General features: G+C 39.4%; 1 protein-coding gene across 3 annotated transcripts in view; it reads right to left on the bottom strand.

Annotated features, from left to right (window-relative positions):
- The window catches only part of RBMS3 (RNA binding motif single stranded interacting protein 3), a gene marked incomplete at both ends in the record, with an annotated part of 441,410 nt that overhangs the window by 40,664 nt on the left and 376,132 nt on the right, over positions 1 to 24,614 (bottom strand). For all 3 annotated transcript variants that reach the window (XM_084280360.1, XM_084280359.1, XM_084280358.1), the window contains 2 exons: positions 19,808 to 19,858; positions 22,433 to 22,529. In XM_084280360.1, the coding sequence (XP_084136486.1) occupies positions 19,808 to 19,858; positions 22,433 to 22,529 (148 nt within the window). The remainder of the gene's footprint in view (positions 1 to 19,807; positions 19,859 to 22,432; positions 22,530 to 24,614) is intronic.

Raw genomic sequence — 24,614 nt, forward strand, 5'->3', positions numbered from 1 at the left:
ATAATCCATTTCAACCTACCCCAAAGCAGTAGTCAATTTCTGCATAAGCAGACGAATGCAGAGAGTTCTGCATTTCTCAGCATCAGGCTGCCTGCTTGAGTACAGCCTTTTGTCATAAGCCAATGTAGCCAAAAAGCTATGTGGACAAACGGCATCCAACTTTGCCGCTTCAGTTTTTCTAATGTGAGTGGATTTGTTGGAGTAAATGAGGTAAGTCTGGTTCGCATTTATCCATACATGCTGCAGTAATCTCTATAAAAAAGCTTTGATTTATTATGGCTTTTTGGTCCACCACCATTTCCTACCAGTCACTGTGAAAGCACAGAAGTCAGATTCTGACGTGACGAAGAAATTCCCTTACTCCTTGATTGCTTTGGGTCCTCCAAATGCAGTGTGATTTGAAGAACTTTAGGTGGAAGGCAAAGATGTTTCTCTGGGCTGTTATCCTGAATATCGTTCAGCTATTTGGATACTGTAGAGGTGCTCAGTTTTCTCTGGAAAAAAATCTTTACGTCCGTTTTATTTTCTTTGGCATCTAGAAATCAAACTACCATTGCGATCAACACTAACTTCAGAGGTCCTCTGAAGGATGAGCCAAGAAAGAGCAATTCAAGAATTGTCAAGGTCTTTTTCTAAACTGAACTCCTACATTTACCCAACAAATGTCAATTCTTCAGGCTACGAAGCGGCTCACTAGAAATTGCCTACTATCAAGTGCTGCTGAGAAAACGTCACAGGCAATGTAGAACACCTTGCTCTGCTTGCTAGAGAAGAATAAGCTGGTGACCCACTACTGTGGTGAAAGTTCCGGAGTGAGTCTTTGACCTAAAGTGGACAATCAGCCTTCTGGGAAGCACAGATCAAACAGCCAAGTCTGCCATGAGTTCAGGGAGACATCTTTTACATGAAGGTAAGATGATCTCCGTGCTTTGGAGGAATAAATCACAGTATAAGCTAGAGAAAAAAAGGGCAGTTGGACGGTAAAACACACATTGCTGAGATGAACAGTAAATTCTTTGGAAAGAAAGACTTTGAGGGAGAATAAAAAATACTGTGAATTCAGGTCACACTTGGCACATAATTGTGACCAAAAGAATGAAAAAATTGGAGCTGTCATAATGCAACGTTTCCACCATATTTCAAAATGACATGTCATTTTGGAATGTATCTAAATTTGAAGGGGGAAAAAAAGCGCTTAAAATTAGTTCAACGACCAGGAAATGAAAACAGAAAGATTACAGATATTTTGTCTTTGTTATTCTTCTCACCCTCTCACCACTCCCTATGTTCTCTCCTGGAGTGGAGTCAAAACAACATTTTCACAACTTTTTCCATGTCACTACCCTCTCCCTCTGCACATTTTCACTTCAAGACAAGTTTTAGAGTTATTATTTGATTCTGCCCACAAAGCCAAATTTTATTATTCACAGAGTACTATGTATGTAATAGTCTTGTCAGTCCTAGCCAGAGGCAAAGGGTAGCCTCAGAGGAAAAGGAAACAAGAAACATCCAAAGGAAGATAAATAGGGATGAGATGATAGGCAAATGGGTAATACTCCCATTTTTTCTTGAGTGCTGTGTGGATAGAAAAAAGCACGCTCTAATTAATTCCAGAGTGACAGGGACTGGAGGGCTGGACTCTGCGCACTGCAGGCTTGTGAATCTTCATTCCATGTGAACCCTCTTCCTCCCCAAACCAAACAAACCCTTGTTTTGTCTTTGACATCAAAAGACACAACATAACTAACAGCAGATGTTCTGATAAACTCCAGTGGAGACCAGCCTCTTGGCAGCCATATTTCTGTTCTGCAGTGGCTTTTCCAGGTGCACAGAAAATCCGTTTGTGGGATCGAAAATACATGAAATGGTTTTCTGGTAGTATTTCTTGTGGTATTTTCTGGTGCTATTTCTACTGTCGAGGAACTGCAGTATCATGAAAGACCCTGTTTGGTCGTGTTTCAGCCCTGTGTCACTGCAAGTGTTTATAAATGCAGGGAACCAATGCAGAAATGTGTGAGACTGAAGCATAACATTGGAACTGGATAAGGACAAATTTTTAGCAGAAGCCATTTGCAGTTTCAATGGTTAAAACCTCATAATCCAACAATCACAGTGACATGCAGACCTTCATTTGGCCAATGTGAAAGATTTGGCCTGAAATCCTGGCCCCACTGAAATCAATTAGAGTTTTGTCACCGACTTGAATGCTACCAAAATTTCACATTGTTTTAAACCTCAGAGGGAAAAGGCAAACTGTACAGCATTATGCAGGTATCCAGTAGATTTTTATACCAGAGACAGACTGTCATTAATTAATTACTCCAAGCAGAGATGACTTTCAGATTCAGACTGTAATTCAGTGATACAGTTTTTTGCAAATACTCCATTTTAAGTTTTCTGTTAATTTTATTTTCTGCAGTACTTGACATACAGCCTATGGCTGCCTGCAGACTTGTTCAATCAAGAAAGAAAAATCTTATTTTATGGTAAGACAGTCATTTTGTCTAGAAGCTGATGTAATTAATAAAGATAAGGATAACCAACCTGGGAACAGGAAGGCGGCAAGTCTAATAACAACTTCCAGTATGAAACCATCTAATAAATACTTGTTATGCGCACTGAGAACAATCCTTGGGCTGAAATGTTGCCATAAATTATTCATACGAAAGTTTTGGACAGTAAACAAATTTATGAAGATAATGATCTCTTTGCAATTCATGAACAAAAGTGGGGGGAGGGGTCAATCCCCAGAATAAATTGCAATGTATAAATCCACCAGCTGTAGGCATAAAGTACTAATGCAGAGTTTCGCCGCAGAAATTGTATAATAATCCCTGTGTGCCTTCTCTTTCCAGAAAGACAGCTTTGAAGAGCAACTGCAGAGCCAAATAATTTAGCATATACTCATTTGCTGTTCTTGACCAGAGCACTAATCACAAGTTAGGAATCAAAGCCTTTGGACTATAATGGGTGAATCAAATCAGAGCTGTGCACAGCATTAGCCCCGGTCTGCTTAAAACTAACAGCAAGCAAGCGTGAAACCTTTGTCAATGCAGACCACAAGGGGCTGTTGCAGGTTTGGGAAACATTGATGTACATTTTTTGTTTGATGTACCATACTGCTTTTCCTCAATTGAGGATCCATACTGAGAGACTAGGTAGTTTAAAAAGCTGAATGAATTTCACAATGGCAAAGTTTACTTCCAGTACATTTGTTTAATGGCTGAGGCAACTGATGAAAGGGAAATAAAAATCTGATGAGGAGAAAAAAAAAATTAGACTAGAATCTAGACTCCCCCAGGACAATTTCTTGTGCTTTGTATCCTCTGTACCGACAGGCAACATATTTGCTTTCTAGCTAATTACCAACAGGACTAAAATTTTACATCTTTGATGTGTATGAGATCAAAGAATATTAGGAAATAAAAGTAAGATTAACATAATTGTCTTGTACAGCTAAAATAAAGTATGACTACATATACAATCAGACACCCTGCTCATCAGGGAAGCATAAACTAGAATCAAGTGAACAAAACAAGAATCTTGTTTAACTTCCCTTCCTCAGCAACTTCTTGCTTCTCCTGACACCCACCACTGGATCACGGATGCAAAGCCAGGAAAGGTGTCCTCTCCCAATGGCCAATTCAAGACCCATGGGAGCTCCTGTTTCAGTTGCTGAGCCTTTAAACAAAAATCAGCTGCCTTATGCAGACACAGCATGCCATCATCAGGGGAAGAACTAAAGGCTTTCCAGGTCCAAAATCACATATCTCTACCACTTGATTGAAAGGATAAACTGGTATTAATTTCTTCTACTACTGTTCTCCACCTTACGTGCTCAGGCAAGCTGGGCATAAAACCCTCTTTGGGAGCACGCTTTGGTAGTACAGTTCTTTCCCATTATGCGTAGAGGATTCAGTTCTCATCTAGCAAATCTGCATCCTAGTTAGCATCCTTGCTTTAGGGGAAAAAAATAAACTAGAGGAACTGCTGTTTTGGTACATACCTGCACCTAATTCATACTCACTGTGGCTAAAATATTGCATTAGGAATATTGCATTTTCTTTAAACTGCCTACAAGAACAACAATGCCCTGTAATAAGCAATAAACACCTGGCTTTGAGTGATCTGTCTTCAGCCTTTATACACACAGCGTGTTTGTTTACTCCAGAAATATCTAGTGTTCCTACTTCCTCATCAGCTCAACTGCGAGTTAAAAATCAAAGGCAGGCAAAAGTAACTGCCTCCTAAGAGTAAAACAGGGTGGGACCGTTTGGATCGCTTCTGCTCATTAAGGTGACGTGAAAGGTCTACTTCTGGCTAGGAGCTGTGAGCTACTCCTCAAAGCAAAGCCATTTTGAAGGTTTTATTTGTCATCAGGTGGCAGTGACAATGAAAAACGTCTATTGCACTTCAAGACAGCTGGTAATAAAGCAGTGCGGGGAACGACTGACAGAATAACAGTTATTGTACCAATGTAGCTTCTAAGTTTTTACAGCCACTCAGCTGGAATTATACCATTGTATTAAAAGTGGTTTAGGGTATAAAAACCATGTGGTACAGAAGGGCTCTCTGCCTACCCATTGCTGTATCAGGAATCAGAGTAACAACATTCAGGAAAAGCAGGTCTTTTGCTTGATCGAATTTAGATATTTTTACTGTTGTAGTTTTGCTTTAGTTCACACAAGGGCAAGCCTGAAAATGTTTCCTTGCTGACAACTGCCTCATTCAGCACCCTTGCAAGCAGCTCCCAACAAATCACAGTCTTCAAAGGCACATTGTTTTTGTTTGTTCTCATTGTAACAGATGTTTTGTATCATGTACTTCAACGAACTAATTCATCTGCAGAGGACCGCCTACTCTGGCTGGTGTGCATCCAGCTGTGGAAATAGCTCAAGTGTCATCTGTGGCCACTTTCATTCCATTCTTCTGATCTCACAGGATCTCAGTGACCGCATCCAAGCCCATAAAAAATAAACAGACCTGAGAACATCCTTTTAAAAAATTTCCAGCGGAGGAGTAATGCTACTCCAAGCAGGAAGTTTTTCTGGAAAGAATGTAACTGATGCTGAAGAAAGATTCACTCAGCTCTGGAAATCTCCTCCAAAACATGCTGCTTTTATCATGAACTACCCAGTCAATATCGAGAGGCACTGGAGCAATGTCATGCGTGACTTTGATGGAGCTGAGAGCTTCTGACTAACTCAGTGCCATATCAATTAGACCAAGCACCAGGCAATCAATCACCACTTCTTCTCTAAATGTACTGAGCTCCCATTAGGAGCTGCATGTACCGTGAGGCTAGTTCATCTCAACACACTGAGCACTTTTATATACTGTGGGTCTACTGTAATATATTTCTGAAGTAGAAACAAAATCAATCTGAATTGCTCTGGAGTAGAAGCATATCCCATTAATAGCTGTGCACCAAGATTAAAATGTATTAGTGGATAAAAAATAGTCAGCGTCTCTAAGAAGTCAATTACTGCTTTCTCGAAAGTGAACAAATAAAACACCCAATACTAATAAAGAATAGACTTTCTGAAAATGCCTTTAAAATCAGCTGGGATCACTTCATCACAAGTCAGAACATGCCTGGGAAGGCACAACCATTCCTTGATTAGCTTCCTTAGAAGAAGGAGCAACAAGTTGACTTCTGAATTTGTTGAGAAGTCGACCGCAGTTTCCCACAGGAAATAAGTAGTTCCTGATAAGATGCTGATCATACACTTCAATATCAGATCCACTGGGTTTGCTAATTACTTTCAAACCACTTAGTCAAGTCACCCATTAAGAGGAAATGATTCAATTGCAGATCCACTGAACTGAGAAACTAGGTGACCAAAACTCCTTGTGGAGCTTGAATTACCCACCTGTGTAAGAGGGCTCACAATATGTCAAACCAAGTAGTTAATTTTGGTTTTGAGAAGCAACTATGGCTGGAGTTAATTAGACAGCTTGGCAGGATTTTTAATATTGTACAACCCCAATTATTGGAATATTTTAGAAACATTTCAGAAGCCTTTGAAAACCTTCAGAAAAATTGGAGCCTTGTATCAATCATCAGAACTGATTCATCACTTTTAGGAAGCTGCGTTCCAAGTCCCTTCACTCTGCAGAGAAAACTTTAAAACTTGCTGGCGATCGTCCTATATTTCAGAGATGATGATTCATCTTTTCACTTCTGATCAAGCGTATTCGTTACAAACTTGCTATTTGGGTATACCTATGCGTCAGCTGCTTCAAGGTCTAAGCAGATCACTGCAGAAGGCCTGAACAGCTCACTGCAGCTCATGACATTTACCATAGTCCTAAGCTGGAGGTCAGTGAAATGGGCTCACTCGCAGTGAAGCTAAACAATTTCACATTAGTGCGCATTGACATCACAAGGCCCAATTAACCCGTGACATTTACAGTAAAAATGGGTGTCTTTCTGAAGACTCTTGAGACTTCTAAGTCTTTATCTGCCACACACTGTAACCTTCTGATGATTCTGGTGCTGCATGGTTAGGGCTCGGCTCCTACTTTGGAGTATGTCATAATGATAGATAGCGTTCTTTGAAATAGAGAAAATACTCCTCAGAGGGAAACCACCACATTTGAGCAAAACTATTGTCCTTTAGAACATACAACATGCAAAAGCAATGCCTGTGATGCGCCTAGGACTTATAGGGGTTATTGTAAATATTAACTTCAAAGGGTTACATCACTTCTATTTATCCACAAGAATTTTAGCAGCACAAAAGAGTTAACCCAACCTTTTCTTCTGTGCACAGAAGAATAAATATGGCATAACACCCAGTTACACATTGTCCCAGTTTGGCCGAGAAGATGAAAGAACAAGGCATGGTCTCATACATCGCCAACCACAATAGCATTCATGGCATGCTCCTACTTCCTTGCTTGTCTATTGAATAAAATGATGAAAAGAGGCTAACAGAGGATTTGAATACATTACATATTGGGGAGACAAGCAGGTATCTTCACAAACAGGTCATCCATGGCCCACAATCTCAAAGTCATGAGCTGTAATACTGAAGACAGATCTGAATGGCATGTAAAACTCCAGGAAGAATGACAAATTAACACAGCTGAACATTTAGTCCCCATGCAAGGAAGTTCTCTTAGATTATGGTACAGGAAACTCCTCAGGCTCTATTGCAAAATCTTTACAACAATCTCAGCTGGCTTCTAGCAAAACCACCTCCAATATATATTTTTTTTTTCTGAATGGATGACAGTTAGGTACATTGATCTATCTATATTATCCCTGTGGAAACATCCATGGTTACTATCCATTACAAAAGTACAAAGCCCAGAATCTGAAAGATGTGCACATTGCCTACACAGTCACAGCAAAAGGTTTCTCAGCATTATGGCCAAAGCTGAACTTTGCAACCCAAGGGTAAATGGTCTGGCTTCACTACCTTGGAAAGTGCAGGCAAAAAAATAAAAGGGCAAAACTATAAAGGAGGGTCTGGGAGCTACTCCAGAAATGTTACACCTGCCTGCAACATGAACACTGGCATCGACTGAAGGTAGGTTTGTTGTTATGAGTCCAGATCTGAGCACTGAGCCTGAACTCCCTCTTCGCACCAAGACTACCTTTGCAAAACCACTTCCCCCATTACCCTGAGCTAAGCAACTGCCTAAAATTGGCTCTATAGTCATCTCCCATTAAAATCAATATGCCAAATGTGTTGAACACCTGTGAAAATTTAGGATGAAATGTTATAAAATCATATATCAAGTGGAAGTTGAAGACGTGAACTGGAGTATTACTGTCTGTAGAACGGAGCATGAAACCAGGGGGAATTTGCACAGGTCTTCAAATTCTTTTTCTTGTGCTGTTCCTGAGGGAAGACGTGGCCTGTCACAGCTTTAGCTGTCATGATGAGCAGCTTTGCTTGCTGAACTTGGAGCTGGAGTTAGTGAGGGAGCTAATACAGCTTTGCTACTTCCACACGCATGAATCAGGGAGAAACAGTGCTGCATCTGCCTGTCTCTCAGAAACACCCAAGCTGCTCCTGACAAATGTCCACCGTCCCCTCTCCCTGAAGTAGGACCTGTGACAAGCACCAAGAAACACTGGCAGTTCAAGCAGTTCATCCCCACTTTAAAATGAGTAGACCTAGAGCAATCCTCTCCTTTCCACAGAAATGACATGGCCTACCAGCAGGCAGAAATGTCAGTGATGGACTGAGAACAACGACGCTTACCCCAAAACACTGCTGATGCTCTTGGCCCACTGGAGCTGGGAGTTAGCCATGAGCACTTGTGGCACTGTGGACAGACCAGCTTTTCCACAGCAGGTCTTTCCCCATACCTGCCAATGTAAGCTATGTCCCTAGCCTCAACCCCATCAGATGTGGGACATCTGTGAATGTGTCGCCCACCCTCTTGGCTAGAGGCAGGCAATAGACTAGTAATTTCCAAAGCTGCAAGCAGGAGTTTTTTACTGATCAGGCTGAAGAGGAAGGTGATCAAGCTGGGAGCTGACACAGACTCACATCCGGTGTGGATTGGGCAAAGAGGGGGTGCATAATGAGTTACAGATTACCGTACTCAAAAAGTACAAAGGCTGTTTGAAAGCGGCTCTGTGAATCATATGCAATGCTCTTGTCCCACCATGGAGATCAGTAGCAGGGTGTCAACCCTGTGACCCTCAGCTTGGAGCTGAAGAAATCATCCAAATTATCCTGGACCAAGCCCTGGATGAGGACTCTGCACATGTTTTTTTTCTCTATGAGTTATACAGCTTTTTAGGAGGCTGTAAAAGATATCTGGTAATGAGTAACTCGATTTTCTTCATGCTTTGGGATATGTGTGGTGTGTGGCATATAGGGAAAAGGTAACTTCCATTCAATTGCTCGCTCTGAAAAGCACAGTGGTGAAGGGCTACACCAGAGATTTGGGATGGATGTTAGAGACAGGGGCTCTCCTGGGCCACATTTCTCCTGCAGCAACATTTCTAAACCTCCCAGGTAACTTATTTAAAAGGCATGGACTGGGAAGGCTGTTCAGCAGACATCCTTTAACTAGGTATGCTTCAAGGCTGTAGTCAGTAATAAGCAGTAACAAATTGCATTTAAACCATGGTTAAAGTAAGTGAAATTTCAACCTCTAATTTCCACTTTCCTTTTAACAATAGGCCATTTGATAAGAAAGTCTATCCTGCTCAAAGTGCCTCTCTCTCTGGCAGCTGGTCAAAAAAAGAACCATTCGGTGGTTTCACTAAATAGCAGCTCGGCACTCCTTCAAAATTCTTCAGACTCTGTTGATCTGTCACTGCATTAGACAACTCATTCTTCATCAATCCACTATGCAGTAGTCAAAGAATGTTCAGTGTTTATACTATTATATTTCACTATTTGTTTTTGCAGTCAGGTGATAAAGAGGTTGAAACCAGGCTCTCAACAATGTTGCAGATACAACTGATTCATAACAAGAAGCTTTTTGGCACATACTAATGAATGCATGGACTTAGAATGGCTTTATTGCTAATTTACACCAGTTTAGAAGAAAACAAGGCCACGAGGCTACAACCTGAAAACTGTAATTAAGCAAACACTCCTTCACTTCAGTGGGACTGAAATCAGTTTAGGGGAGATACATGTGATTTGATCCAGATTTGCCTCTGTATTGCAAAGCTTAGGTCAACATTACATTCTTTATAAAGACATTTGAACTGAAAAGAAAGCATTTTATCTAATAGACTAAAAAATGAATGGCAAATACTGTTAGACCTGACTACACTCAATAACAAGCTATTACTTATGATATCTTGGCCGTTTCTAACTTCCAGGATGTCAAATCACAGTGTACATTTATACATTGATATGAAAAAACCCTGTCAGCACTGTCTCTGCAAAAATAATTAAAAAATAATTATGTTATTAAAATGCTTCACCAGTTACAGTCGAGGAGGTGTTAATTAGTCAGCCACTTACTCAGGCACCTCGATATCAGGAAGGGGGAGGGGGAGGGGAAGACAAAAAGAGCTACATCTAGAGGCCAAAAAAAATTTGCTAAAAATCTGTGAGATTTTTCAAATTATGTTCAAACACATAACAAAAAGGTTTCTCAAGTAGATGAATAAAAAAACAGGACAGAACCCAGGGCTGGGCTCCTGATGCAGGGACGATAGGGTACACATTAATAGTACTTGAGAAGTAGCCCCAGCAGGATAATGAAACTGCCTTGATTTCTCCCATGAACCACCAGACACCAGAGACAGCTTTCTGAGAATGAGAGTTTGGGCAGAGGAACGAATATGGTCAAATATCCCAGAGAAGTCACTGAATTCAAGGTGTAGGTGCAAGTGAAATGAGGAACCTGGACTAGATCATTTCTACTGCAGAGCAATGGAAAAGCTGATGCATTCAAGTGCAGGTCCAGTGGCCAGGACTAAGGTATATTAATGAAGATAGGAAATAGATAAACCAAAGATAGAGCTAGCTAACCTCATTTTTTAAAATAAAATGACCTATTTTCTAGACAAAGGACATGTAGCAGATCTAAGCTCTCTGAAGGTCAATAAAGTATTTCAGGCAGTGCTACACCAGAAATTACTAAACTTTGAGGATGATAAAGAATTAACTAAAGCGGAAATGACAACAGGTTGTGTTAAAAGACAAGCTGTATAGTGGGAGGGTCCCTAAAATCTCCATAAGGATTGTTCTCATCCAATATTTTTAATAATGCCCTTGATTAATAAGGTGTGGGGAAATTACAAAGTTGAGAGATTGAACTACCAGATAGGAATGACTGGATTAAACTAAGCAAGGTGCAAATTAATGAAGAATTTGTCTTCAAATTCATGAAGACAATTAAGCTAATATGAGGTTTCCTTCCTAACATAAGAGCATTTGCTGGAAACCTGGAAGAAGGAGAAACCTAGGTATATTGGTGAATTACAGGATGACTGCATTATGAAGGTCATATGCAGAAGGGAGAAAAAGATGCTATTTTACAACACAAGAAAGTGTGCCCAGCAAAGGGAAGGAAGTCTTAATGCTGTGTATGAAAGGTTGGAATACTGTGAGCATCGGCTGTCCCAGAAAAATGAATTCAAGGTGGAACAGATCCAAGGAAAGGTCATTGTTGCAGCCAGAGGTAGAAAATCCCAAAGTTACTGCAAATACACAGTGATGTTGACATAGTTATCCTAGATGATGAAGACGGTGGTAAGATTTTTGACTATAAATTAATGCAGTGAACATCTAGAAGGGAGATTTACCGAAGCTAGGGGAGAATGCTTGACCAAAAATAGATGGCTGTAAAATGAAGCATACAATTGGGTTGGAAATTAAAAATGCAGTGCTAAGCCCCAGAGCAAAGGTGTTCTGAAACAAGTCTCCTTACGGGATTAGCAAGAGGCAAAATAATCAAACCATTTAATCAGGTTTGGGAAGGGATTATTATAGCATGGTTCCTGGATACAGTACTGAGTCTTACAAACTGGTCACTAAGTCCTTTGAGTGCATTATTATAATTTTTACACAATTCCTGCACCAGATAAATCATGATGTAATCATAAGTAATATATAGATTAGACAGTTTCCCCTACTTATGTAAATTGGTCCTTGAATACACTTGCATAACATAATGGTAATTTATGGAAGTGCTTTTGTTCTAAGGATTAGGAAGGTGCCAGAGTCTCCTTCATCAACTTATTGCTGCAGGCGTGATTCTCTTCTCATTCTCACTGTTTCACACCTATGCAATTGAATTTTGTTAAGCAAAGTTAACTCTTGATTTATACTGGTTAAAGTCAGATCCAATATTTCCCTTTGTAGCTAGGACAGGCATATTTTAATATTTAATAGGAACCCTAAACATTAATAGTATCATTGTGAGGCTGTGTTTAGAGACATCAGTCAAGATAGGCCCTTGTTCCATCAGACTTTTCACAAACATCTAGTAAAAGCTATTTAGCAGTATGACAGTTTTATAATCTAAATAGATGGGATTAAAAAAAAAGACAAATAAGAAACGGTGGCTGAGAAGAAAGATGTTTTCTCCAAGGTCACACAACAGATCAGTGGCAGAAGAAAAAGAGTCTGTCACTAAATGCTCGAAGCTTATGTGCATACTCTGAAACCAGTGTGAGGAAAGGCAGGATGAGGCAAAAAAAGGAGCTCAAGCAAGGATGTATATAGTTGTATGTTACATTTATAGCCAAGCAAGTGTGCATGATTTCCATTTGGAATTTCTTTCCAATAACAGTTGACAAAAAAATCAATATGAATACCATATTTAAAAAAAAAAAAGTAATACAATAATTAGCTTTGCAGTGTACACCTTCAGTCTTACATATCCCCTTTCTTCTCAGTTGTATAGAAAAGGACATTTTGTCAATAGCCTAAATCTTGACTTGATCCTTCTCTAGCAGGAATTCATGTTTACAACTTTGACAGGTTGTGTAAGTCTTTCTACTATAAGTCTTTCTCTAGAAGTCTTTCAACTATGATGACTTTCTAAGTCATCATAGTTACAATGCTGCCCAAGCATCACTCTAGTCATACAACAGAGCTGCTCCTCCATATTGCTTGTCTGGGTTCACAGGGCTGTTCTCTTGTCCAAAGCTGCCCAGTGCTTCATCTGAATGGAAACACTGATTTTCTACACTGCAGGGATGGGGTTTGGGAAGCAAAAAAGGAGATCCAGGTCCTTTTTGCCGGAGAACTGTCCTACAGCAACATTCTCTATCCTTAACTGCAGTGTAGAATCAAGAGCCACATCTCCATCATGGGAAAGGGAGCCACAACTGTGTGCATCAGGCACCCACAGTAGATCATTCCCAATCTTGTTACCAACTAGTTGGAAAACTGTGCTCCCAAGCTTATTCAAAGTTTTTTGCTGCCTGTGACAGATGAAAATTGTTGCCTTTCCTTTCCACCCTCACAGAACCCGCACGTTCAGCAATTGCACTATACAATATAGGCTTGCATCCTGCTTACTACAACCATATTTGCTTAAGCCAGCGTAGCAGAGATCTCACTGCAAAGGCTGGATAATATTAGCATTTGCTATAAGACAATGGACATTACCAGGCAAAAAAGAAGAGATGGTCCGTGATGGAGGATAAATTTGAGGGGACTGTAATATACATGCCTCTCTAGCTCACAGCACACATGTGCATGCATAACTACAATGCAATACACATGGCAAAATATTTGATGGTGAGCTAAACTGAGAAGTCATCTGACAAATTTATATCACATGCTTACCTAATTCACCACTCTGCTGAGCCCATTACTTTCTGCACTCTCATTAATCTAACTCTTGGCCTATAATTAGTTCCATGTGCTTATGCAGTCCATCACTGATCGTATCACATTCTGCCTCCTTATTAATCTACCACCTGGACAATAACTAACCTGACCAGTGCTCAACAAAGGAGGAACTTTTGCTCAAAATGGCAAACACAATATAAAACCTTACAGTTTGTGTTCAGATTTTTGACTTAGTGTAGATTTAAAAATTGACGTAAATGCAAATCTACATGCACCAAGAGATGTTACATATATTCTGTGTAATAAATAAAGTATTAGTGATTTTCAGTCTTAGTTTATGTACATGAAGTTGGAAAAGTTAAAACAGACTGCAGGCTTTGTACAAAATTAAGGATTGATTTTTTAAAAAATGTGCTACATTCTTCCACAGAAGGTATTCTAGTCTATTGATTAATAACTATCTCTAAAAAAAAAAATACCCCCTTTGATAAAACTTACTGCTTTTAAACAGCTGTTGTGTTTTTTCTTGACAATGAAGGCTGACGGTGAAGGTTGCATCTTTTCTGTTAAAAAGAAATCAATATTCCATAACCTCAACCAGAATTTCCTGGCTTGAAAATCTCTGAGGTACCTTTCAAATTTAGCATCAGCCTCCTTCATTCCAAATATCTTTTCCATTTACGTTTATAGATTTGTATAAAATATATATATATGTTTTTTTCCACTAATGTAAATGTCTTTAAAAAAAAAATCTTAAGACTGATGGTTTATCCATTTAGTAGTCACACTATCTGTAGAGTAGTTGAAAGAAGAGAAAATTTTACTAGAATTCTTAAGCCTTTTTAGGATAAATCGGCAAAGCACAAGTTCCTCAAACGCGAAGGCTTGTCTACTGGAAACACTTGTGGTTCTCCCATCCACATTTTCTAAGTGGATCCATGTGTGGTGTTTCTTGCTGCCATCACAAAACCCGTCCGGCTTCACTAGGGGGCTCTAGCAGAGTGTCAAAAGGGGTTGAAAAATCTAATCTGGATATGTATTTTTCTGCCATTCCTATTAACTCATATTAATTTCTACAACAGCTGAACTAAGGGCTGCAGCAATACTTTGAGAGGATTCCAGAAGAGCTGTATAATCAAACATACAAACCCCTACTCTTGAAGCACATGATGCAGCTTGAGTGAATCACTGACACCCATTTCCTTTCGAGGCATGAGTTGGTTGAGCTTAGGCACTGCTGTTCTGTACTGGACACTCTGCTCAACACAACGGCACTTGGCACTAAAGAGGGTAGTGAGTGCGTGCTCAGATGAGTCTGAAATTGCCCATTTAGTAGCACTGAGACAACATCTATATCCAGCCGTTGCTGGGTGAGAGGCAAGCAGAAATGACCTCATGCGAGCATGCCTGTCCCAAAGGAACATTGCCAATTACTGTCTTGATTATCAGAGTTATAGAATTGGCAGCCCTTGATTTTCTGCCTCGGGAAACACTGGAATTAAAATTGTTCAGAAGAACTTTGGCACTGGTATTTGGTTAGTTATTTCAACCTCTAAACTCTTTAGCCTTAAAAGTTCAAGTAAGTTCACGTTCAAAGGATCTCTTAAAAATACACAGCTAAAAGTTAAAAGACTAGCTGGAGATTCCAATTTCTAAGGATTATTTCCTGTTTACTTTTCATACCAGCTAGCCGAACTCTCACATTTCATCTTGAAGGCAGGACTCAGCTGTCTGCAGAGGACATACTTTGTTCCCTTACACTCACACAAGCAAAGGCAAGATGGACTCCCAGCTCTATCTGCTAAAAAGGTAGAGCAAGAGCAACAAGAGGGAGGTAGAAAAAGCCGTCTCGGGAGAGGGACATTGAAGGCAGCACAAGGAACTCCTTTGTTCAAGAGTGTAGGAATCAAAACACTGAAACTGCTGTGGTATTTTGGGTATTATCCAAAACAACAGAGTCACTAGTGAGAAAATGAAAACTGATATATTTCACTTGGACAGTTTGTACTTTCTATGCTACATTCATGCACAACAATCAAAAGGCAAGAATCCGGAGTCCTCACTCAGACTTGCTTCTCACCAAAGTAGGGCTTTTACACTGCTTATGAAATAAGAAACATTTTTGTTGCTGCTTTTAAAGACAGATTAAATTCAGCCATGGGCCAGAGGAAGGAAGACAAAAAAATAATAAGGGCGTTTGTTAAGATACTGACCTTTCTAAAAGGGCTGTAAGGGCTTGAGAAATGGTCAGAAGAGAAGTTCTCCCGAACGCACTTTATCATTATCAATAGTAGGTTTTTCCATATGTTGCTCTCTTTGTACCCTTCATGCTGCCACTGGCATATTTCTTTCGCAGCTATTATGCAGAAACTATTCAAGACTAACAAGAATATCTATGTGTGTACACACAGCGATTCCAAATGGCCACACTGTTTCGCTTGCAACTACAAGAGTGTAAATGTAAAACCAGTTCGCACGTACAGGATTAGGGTAGAGCATTTCTGCTGGTTCACTACAACAAAAAAGAATTGCCTTTAGAGAGGAAGAGTACATTCATTATTTGTAATAAAGATTTGAATTAGAAAAGTTTTACACAAATGTCATTGTTAATAAAAATGAAGATTATCTATATGTGAATTGACTTTAAACAACATGTTTTTTCAAAGTTTTCCCTGAATCGTCAGACAGCCTTCGGGGACTACAGGAAAAAACACACTAATATGGCAAATGTTATAAATCCCCAGAATAACTCTTATCCCATTTATGTTTTGATTTTGTCATTGCTATCCATCTACCCTTATCCTGAGGCAGTAATGAAATACAAGACTTGTTTCAAGTAGGGATGAGTGAGCACTGTACTTTGAAAGCTATAGTTAACTAAACGGAGCCCAGACTGACATCAGTGCATTAAATGTTATGCCAATAAGAGTCCAACCTCACGCTGCCATAAGTCTTCTGGAGCTTGCCTTCCACTACAGCTAGTGAGAGGGACCAGGGCACGTGGCAAAGCAACAAAACTGGCAAATTTGAGGCATTTTTACTTAGAAACATAGAAGTCAATATGATCAAAAAGTGGTGAAGGCTCTGTTGCCAAAGGGTACATTTTCAAGTGTCTGAGTCACAAATGAGCCTAAAGGTAAATTTTTCATCATGTTCACATGATTCAAGAATCCTGTTTTCCAAAACCCCAAAGGTTGTGCAAGCACAAAGATGTGGGAGGTTTTCACATGTGACTCTTCTGTGCCAGCAGAATAACATTTTTTATACTATTTATTATGAAACAGCAATGCTACCTCAACCTACTTGGTATTAACCTTCCACAGCTCTTAGTATAAAGCTAGAAAAAAATCATTGAAAACAGAAAAAACCCCAGTCTTTTAAAATTGTATTTGCAGATGTTCACTGGCATCAACCCATGATATCAAGGTTAAAAGTTACTGGGAAAATCCTGAGTAAATTATGATATACCTGCAGAGTCCTTTTCTGCCCATCTGACTTTGTCCTATTAGGAAAATAATTTTCTGACTATTTTTTTTTCCCTACAGAATGTAATTTTGATTGTTATCGGCTTTTAAGGAGATCACTAAAGTAAGACAACAAACAAGGTTGTGGAATGGAAAGACACATATGCAAATATTTCCTAGTTAACATGTATGTATTTGCTATCCATTAGGGTCACAGCTTTAACTGGTTGTAGTTAAAAAGCTACGGAAGGAATTGGGAGATACAATCTTTTATTATAGTGGATTTTTTTTTAATCCACCAAATAAACGGATACAGAATGTAGACATTGAGAAAATGTGGCTGAAATTGATATAGAAAGGGAAATAAAGGAGCAACATCTCCATCAGGCCAACCTACTGCAGGGGATATCCCTTAAGAAAGTGCACAGTATTCAGATGAGCAGATGAGGGGCAGGCAGAGCAGAGAGACAGGAAGACAAGGGGTGGTAACATGCATGGCAGAGCTCTTCCCTCCTGCTGGCAAACCTGCCAGCCTGGGAGAAAACTGTCCATAGCACGCTGAATGAAAAACCTCCTTTGTCTCCTCTACAGCACAGTCCCACCTATTTTTTGGTCACGAGGGAGACTACATGGTGTTAAATTTTACATAAACATCAAGTAAGACTTTCTGTCGGAAATGAAAAGCTAATCACCCAGTAACATGATTTAGTGGATACTTATAATCAAAACATAGAATTAACCACCAGCATTTGAGCAATTCAAACTGTGCTTTCGGTAAGAGTTCATCTCTACTCACAAAGAATAATAGGAGCTTAACAAAATATTCTCCTTCCTGGGGCAATGGGAATGTAATATTTATCTGCACTGGTTTCCAGTGGGACATCATGTGCCACAATCAATCATTTCATAAAATATTATGAAGTAAAGCAGTGGCAATTTAGATAATAACATGGCAAACTAAGTTACAAGAAGAAACAAAAAGCTAATGGAATTAGAAAGTTTCCAGTTTCATCAGCTCAGACGGTTACCAAAACTCATGTCTTAAATTCTGCCAACTTTATCGTATTCTTTTCTTTCTCTTTTTTTTTTTTTCCTAAGCTATGGAGGTACCCAGAATAGAGTCTATAGTTAGACATAAAACCACAGCAAACCTACAATGGACACAGTTTCTTTATTTTCTTTCAAAACAGGCCATTAATTCTGATGCCTCTTGAGTCCTCTGTGTAGTAATTCTCTGACAACTTTTCAGACATTTCTAATAAAGAATTCATCTCTGAAAGAAACCTGGGGAATGGTAGTTCTGCCTTTTTGCTTTTATACTTCTTCAGTACTAAATGCCTCATGTCCATTTATGTAAGAACATAATCTTGGGAAACACATGGGAAAAACCTTTCAGTGAAGAGACTGGAATGGCTACAGGCAACACATGGAGATAACCCACAACTGCAATGACACTGGAACTGAAAAAGGACACCGTTTCTCCACTGTCCCCTCTGTTTTTCCACCTACAAGCACACATCCTGCCAGGGACACAACTATCCAGCTGGCAATGAACATAAATTTAACTTGGCAAATTTAGGGTGTCACTCACCATAAAAGTTCTTATTCTCTTCATAGCCATTTACCAAGGGGTAAATACATCAAATTAACACACCAAAATACCTCTTTCTAGTACTGCCAAATTTTTTTTTTTTGCTGAACATTGTCAAATAAAACTCAAACATACACAAAAACTAGGATTGGTAACATGCTTAGGTTTTTTTCTTTTAGCAAGGGAGTCCTTGTGCAAGGATCAGAGATTTTCTGGCTTCCACAAGTCTGATAACTCATCATATACACACATCTAAGATTTCTCATGGTTTGCAGTTAAATCCAAATGTTAGAATACAGGACTGATTTTAAGTGTGAGTTTGTTTGATACAGCTTATCTCCCTACAAGGAACACAGCAGTAGCTTTACTCCACTGAAGAACTAAAATTCCACCAGGTCTGAACAGAGGTGCAGCACTGCAGTCATGGGAACTGGGCTCCCAGGAGACAAGTTAGTCCCACACTACAATCATTGCCTGGTGAGAGAAAACTGAAGAACTTGTCTTCAAGGAATTGAGGGATGTGGAAGGGGGCTCAAACTGGGATGGAAGTCCAATGCTAGTAAGGGGATATGTAGTGTAATTTTATCCACACCGTTGTGTAGCTAACTCCCACCAGAGGTGACTCTATTATGGAGCCAAAATACTTGAACAGAAATGGGAATAACAAACAATCCTAAACCATACACCTTCATTTTAATTTTACCCTCCTCATATAAATCAATGTATTGATGTTTCTGTGGAGTACATATTTGAATTTTTATTAATGACCTTGTTAAGTGGATCCATACCTGAGAAACTGATCAAAGGCAGGAAACGAAACGAGTGCAATCTGCACATAGTGGGATTCAGAGTGTTGTTTCCTTCTGGTATATCACTGATATTTAGGCAAAGTGCATCAGAGCTCTTCCGTGAGGTAAACAAAACATCACCTGCACTGCTTCTAATGAATGTTGGTAGATGTGTAAGGCAGCTTTAAGTTGAGGTTATAAATTGATGAAAGGTGACAATTTACTCAGGGAAAATAAAAAGAGTTGACTGGTCATATCATAAAGCAGATTTGGATTTGGCAGAGACTCTGTAAGACAGCTGTGCTTTACCCTTTTCCAGTACTTGAAATGCATTACTGAGGCACTGAGGATCCTTTAAAGTATATACAACTACAAAGGCCTTTTTTGATGGATAAGCATATACGGGAGGGGTAACATGTGTTGATCCTGGCAATTCAAAGAACGCAGGAATGCAGTTCTCTTGCAGTCCCTGAAGCAAAGCTTCAGAAGCAACACTTTAGAGCTTGTTATTCTCTTATAATCAATGCAATTTAGATACTACCCATCCTCCCCTTTTCTCTAAATCAAATGGAGGTCCTTAAAGAAGCAGAATATTTGCAGTGGAGGACTCTTGTCAAAGGGAGTGGCAGGCTGCTCTTAAAAACCTCGGACTTTAATGTGGCTGAGAAGCAGAGTGAAGCTGCAGTGAAAACTCTTTTTGCTGATTGTAAGCAAGTATCCACTTACTGTTGGTTGCATAACATATGGCGGATGAGGCATCCATGAAGTACTCTGGACCTGCATAACAAATACTTTTAATTAGCACAGAGAAGTTTACAACAGAACTCAAAGATTTACTTGGAAATATTCTTTCTATTAGAACTACAGAGCTAATTTTGGTAAAAGACTTAAGTCATGTAACTCAATGCAAAATTCATTTATGCCTCATAAAGTTCTTGACAAAGCAAAAAGCTTTCAAATTTAATTTGATAATGTTTTCTACCAAAGTCAGAAGTCTGAGGGATTGCACCATTTCTGTGGTCCACAGTGTTTTATCTTATAAAGTAATCTTCGATATTCCATGTTGTCCAATTGTTTTCATTTGTATTGTTTGCTTTCATCCATCAGTATAATCACGAACATGTCATCCAACCAGAAGTGCAGGAGATATAAAATGCTCAAAGATCCCAGAATGATTTATTCCATTTTCAGTAAGTACTGCAGATATAATTTGGTGTTTTTGAAGCTTATTCTAATTGAATGCTTCCTTGGCAAAGCTGGCTTAAGATGTCCCTGTCCCTCAGGATCAGCTCTCACCTTGGGCATATTGTGGTCTGTTCCCATCAAAACTCTGTATGACTCACCAAAATCTTTATATGTTCTGCCTTATGACTGATGTGCAACAGATTCCACCGATATACCAATTTTATTAACAGAATTTTTCCACATTTGTGGTGGTATCTCTTGAGCTGTAACTTCCTCTTCTGCTAAGTGTGAATGGCCCACATGTATGATAACTCAGACTCAACCCCAAGGACTGCGTATCCCCATTTCCTTTTGCATCAGCCCAGGCACCATGACACACAGAGAGCATATAACAATATAGCTGTGCTACAGTCATCCCTGGGACCCTGACTAGCTACCCCCAAGCTCACAGAGATGGGCAAGTGGCATCTTATACTGAGCATGAGCAGTGATGACTAGGAGAAAGCTACAAGGTCCCAATTCTCCAGGTGCCCTGTGATGTCGTTTCATGAAGCAAGTGGTGAGAATTAATTGTATAATCACATGACTCAACACTTGCTGAAGTTTATCAAAGTAGTTTTTTTGTGGAAAACTGAGTTCAGTGAAATATCTTTAGAACTGAAACCAGCACAGGCATGCAAACAACACCCTACTACAAAAAATTCTAATGTGAATCCCCACTAGTTAAAATATTTTAGAGCTGCCACAGCTTGCTGTTCATTGCTCCCATCCTTGCAGATCCTCCTCTGCGACAGGTGACATGTCTTAGGGCTTAACACTGCAAACTGTCTATGGAGAATGATATGGGTAAAATAATAATAATAATAATAATAAAAGAATCAACGTTTTTGGTGCAAATGCATCAAACCATGAACTGATGCAATGATTCAAGTCAGGATAGCAGGAGGGAGCAACAGTGAACTGTGGATCAGTGATGGGACTAAGTAGCTGGATGGCCTGAATTCATTGGCCTGACTATGGAGGAGATATGGCTCTCTTAAGACAGTTTTGCTATTGAGAAAAGTGCCTGTGGGCTGCACTTGTATCTGTCTGGCACTGACGTGTCTTTGTTGTTGCAAATTACTGAAATTTACTGAATTTATTTCACTAAAACAACTTTTGTTTGGCGAGTGTTACATAACCCAAAATTAAACAACAAAGAAATGTCAGAGAAAATGACAGGAATCATTTCTGAAGTTTAAAACAACAGTAGCAGGTTTAAAACAACAGTAAGCATAAGCACAGCCTCCCAGAATTACCTGTAAGGAGTAGCATAACATCTTAAAAAAACCTCACTGACCAACCCAACCCTAACATTAAGGACAACCCACCATGCAGCTTTGCAAGTTTGGGTAGTTTCTCTCAGGTAGGACTCAGGATGGGAAGAGCGCTGATGCTAAAGAACAGAAATAACTGGAATGGGAAAATGTATAGCCAATGACCAGCTTCAGAGTGATGTGATATGTTTCCAGAGAACAGCTAATAATAAAACTATACAACCCAGTTTTGACTTCCATCTCGGAAAGCCAGAGCGTGGCATTAATTTCCCAACGGAGATCTATGAGGGATATGTTGAAAAGAGAAATTCTGCACGACAAAACGTGTGTAAGACTAAAGAAGGATATGAAGACAGTTATCCTCAAGTAACTTGCTTTGTCAGGGATTATTGGATAAAAATGAGAGCTTTTAAAGGATGCTGTTACTGGAGCAAATACAGCTGGGGTCAAAAGGTCAAAATACAATGCAGTCAACATAAATCATAAAAAAAAAAGCATTAAAAAAAACCCTTTTGGCTAATGAAAGGGTGCCAAATGACAACACATTTCAATAAGAATGACAAGTTTCTGCTGTTGTCAACTGGAAATGACATGAAATGCTGATCACTAGAGAATGCTCATTGAAATAAGAAAAAAAATACCGTGGCTTTCACTGCTAGTGTAAGGAATGTAGGAAACACTTCAAACCCTACACCAAATGATACCTGAACGCTACTAGAAAGCCTTTTGTTTAAAGTGTGACTCAAGAGCACAAGCACTCACAATTTTCTGTGGTATACACTCTGCCTTCATCCACATCCAAAACATAATTAACTGGGAAACGTAGTAGACAAGCGCAAATCTGACGTACCTGATATGTAGAGACAGGGGAAGCAGCAATGAATGGCGTGATTGATGTCTGTGGAATCATGCGGTTTGTTGGAATACTGTACGGTGAGGAATAAAATCTGCAAACAAAGAAAAAAAAAAAGCGAGATTTTTTTTGAACCTTTCCACTGCTAGGCTCTGACTGACTAATTCACTGCCTCCCGGGCAAAGACAAAAAGAGTCTACTCAGGTAATTATGTCCATCTATTTCCAAAACCACAATAAAGAAGATGTGATGGCTCCACTGAACAGATCTTGAAAATGGAAAGGAGGAGGAATATTTACACAAAGCACATTTTTTTCACTTCAACTAGCACAAATATAGAACTTCACGATACAAGAAGTAATTATCTGAAATGCAAAGACAGCTGATTTTCCAGAGTGCTAGCTAGTGAAAGGAAATTTCTTACGCGGTATCGAAGACAATATTACTGATTTCATTTTTACATGCAGTACTGTTTTCTTTTCAGTTCTTAATGCTTCAGTGCTGAGAATAACACATTCCATATGCATGCCTGAATTATTTTATTAAGGAATGGCTACAAAAACTATGGCTGAAATTTTCATATTCATCTAGGCAGAGAGCAAAAACCCACCTTCTGGTGAAATATGTCACAAATTATGAGTCTAAATGCCCCAGGCAGCATTGAAAAATCTCATAGATTTAGTTGGTTTTATTTCCACTGTTGCATGTTATGAACAAAAGTTGCACTATCTCTTCCTCGATGGCAATAAATGTTATATTCCTTCTCCTTCCCTGTGGGTTAATAATTATTGATAAAAATTATCACTTGGAAAATATCGCTGCTGGTGGATTGTGTAAGTACTTAATATGTGTATGCTCATAAAGACTTTTGCATTTGCCCTTTTTTTCAGTTTTAACTGTAAGTCAGAAAAATAAAATTGCTTAAAAAGAGAATTTTTGTGGCCTTACTGCTGTCAATACGCTGATATTGTGGACTCTCAGAGAGAAAAACGCTCCTGTGCAGTGTGCTCTCTCCTGTCTGATTTAAATCCCATGCAGATCCATCGCATGCAGTGTACACCAATCTCACAAGTAAGAGAAGGTTTTGCACACATGCTCTCTCTGTAACAGGCAAGTGGATTACACTCCTTGCCTTTTTACATTTGGGGTTTTTTTCTCCCCATGCTGAGGCAATCAACAGTAGCTTTCCATGAGAGCCATGCAACAAAATAAAATCATTACTGGTGTTTAAACAAGTGCTCTATTTCCTGATCGCCCTGGCATCCCGGATTTAGTGCTAATCAGTCTAGTTCAGACTGGATGCATTCATTCTGGAAGCAGGCGCAAATAACCACCAATTTCATCCAACCAATAGCCTCGGAAAAACAGGCTGCTGTCTTTGAAGGGTGGGTGGAAACATTCAAAGTTAGGAGGGGAGAGGGAGACAGAGAGGCAATCATTTGTTCTCTTTTCCAAATAAGATTTTTAAATGCCAAAAGCAGCAGGTGGCGTCTGAGTGATTTTTTGTTTAATAGAAATATATTACTATTTTAGGAACACTTATCTGCCCTTACAATGCTCGCACTGAGACTATTTTAAAACTGTGCCTTTGCCCAATTTTTATATATATCCTCTTATGAGAACTTAGAGGCATTTGTATTCCACTACTTGTATCAAACATAAAGTTCATACCACATTGCAGGGGAAAGGATTTTTACATCACTAGCTGGGTTCACCTATGGCATTAGCATGATGCACATGTTACTTAGGTCCTGTTAGAGGGGTCTTTTTCCAGGTCAAGTTTAACCAGAAACGGCTCTGGTTGCGATGTTGCTAAGTGGGTGAACTAAGAAGTGCTCTGTGTAGCAAATGAAACCAGTCAATGGCACACTGACAGAATTCACTCTGTAGGCAAAATGTACAATAGAAACACGTATAAACCCCTTGAACCAAAGGATGGTATAAAACCCAAAGTCTTGAGAAAACAACACATTTTTGTTTATTCTGTTCTCATTCTGTCCATCAGCCTGGCACTGATGCTGTACTCACACTGCGTACGAACTGCTCGGACAAAGATGAGTGCAGGGGACAAGCAACTTTCCATTTGGAAGCAGTGCTGACTCTTTGGAATAAACTCTCCAATAAATCCCAGCAAATGCTACCAAATTTACAGAAAATATGTGCTAAGCCAAAAACTTGA

Source organism: Gallinula chloropus (genome assembly GCF_964237585.1).
Source record: "Gallinula chloropus genome assembly, chromosome: 2".
Taxonomy (NCBI): Eukaryota; Metazoa; Chordata; class Aves; order Gruiformes; family Rallidae; genus Gallinula; species Gallinula chloropus.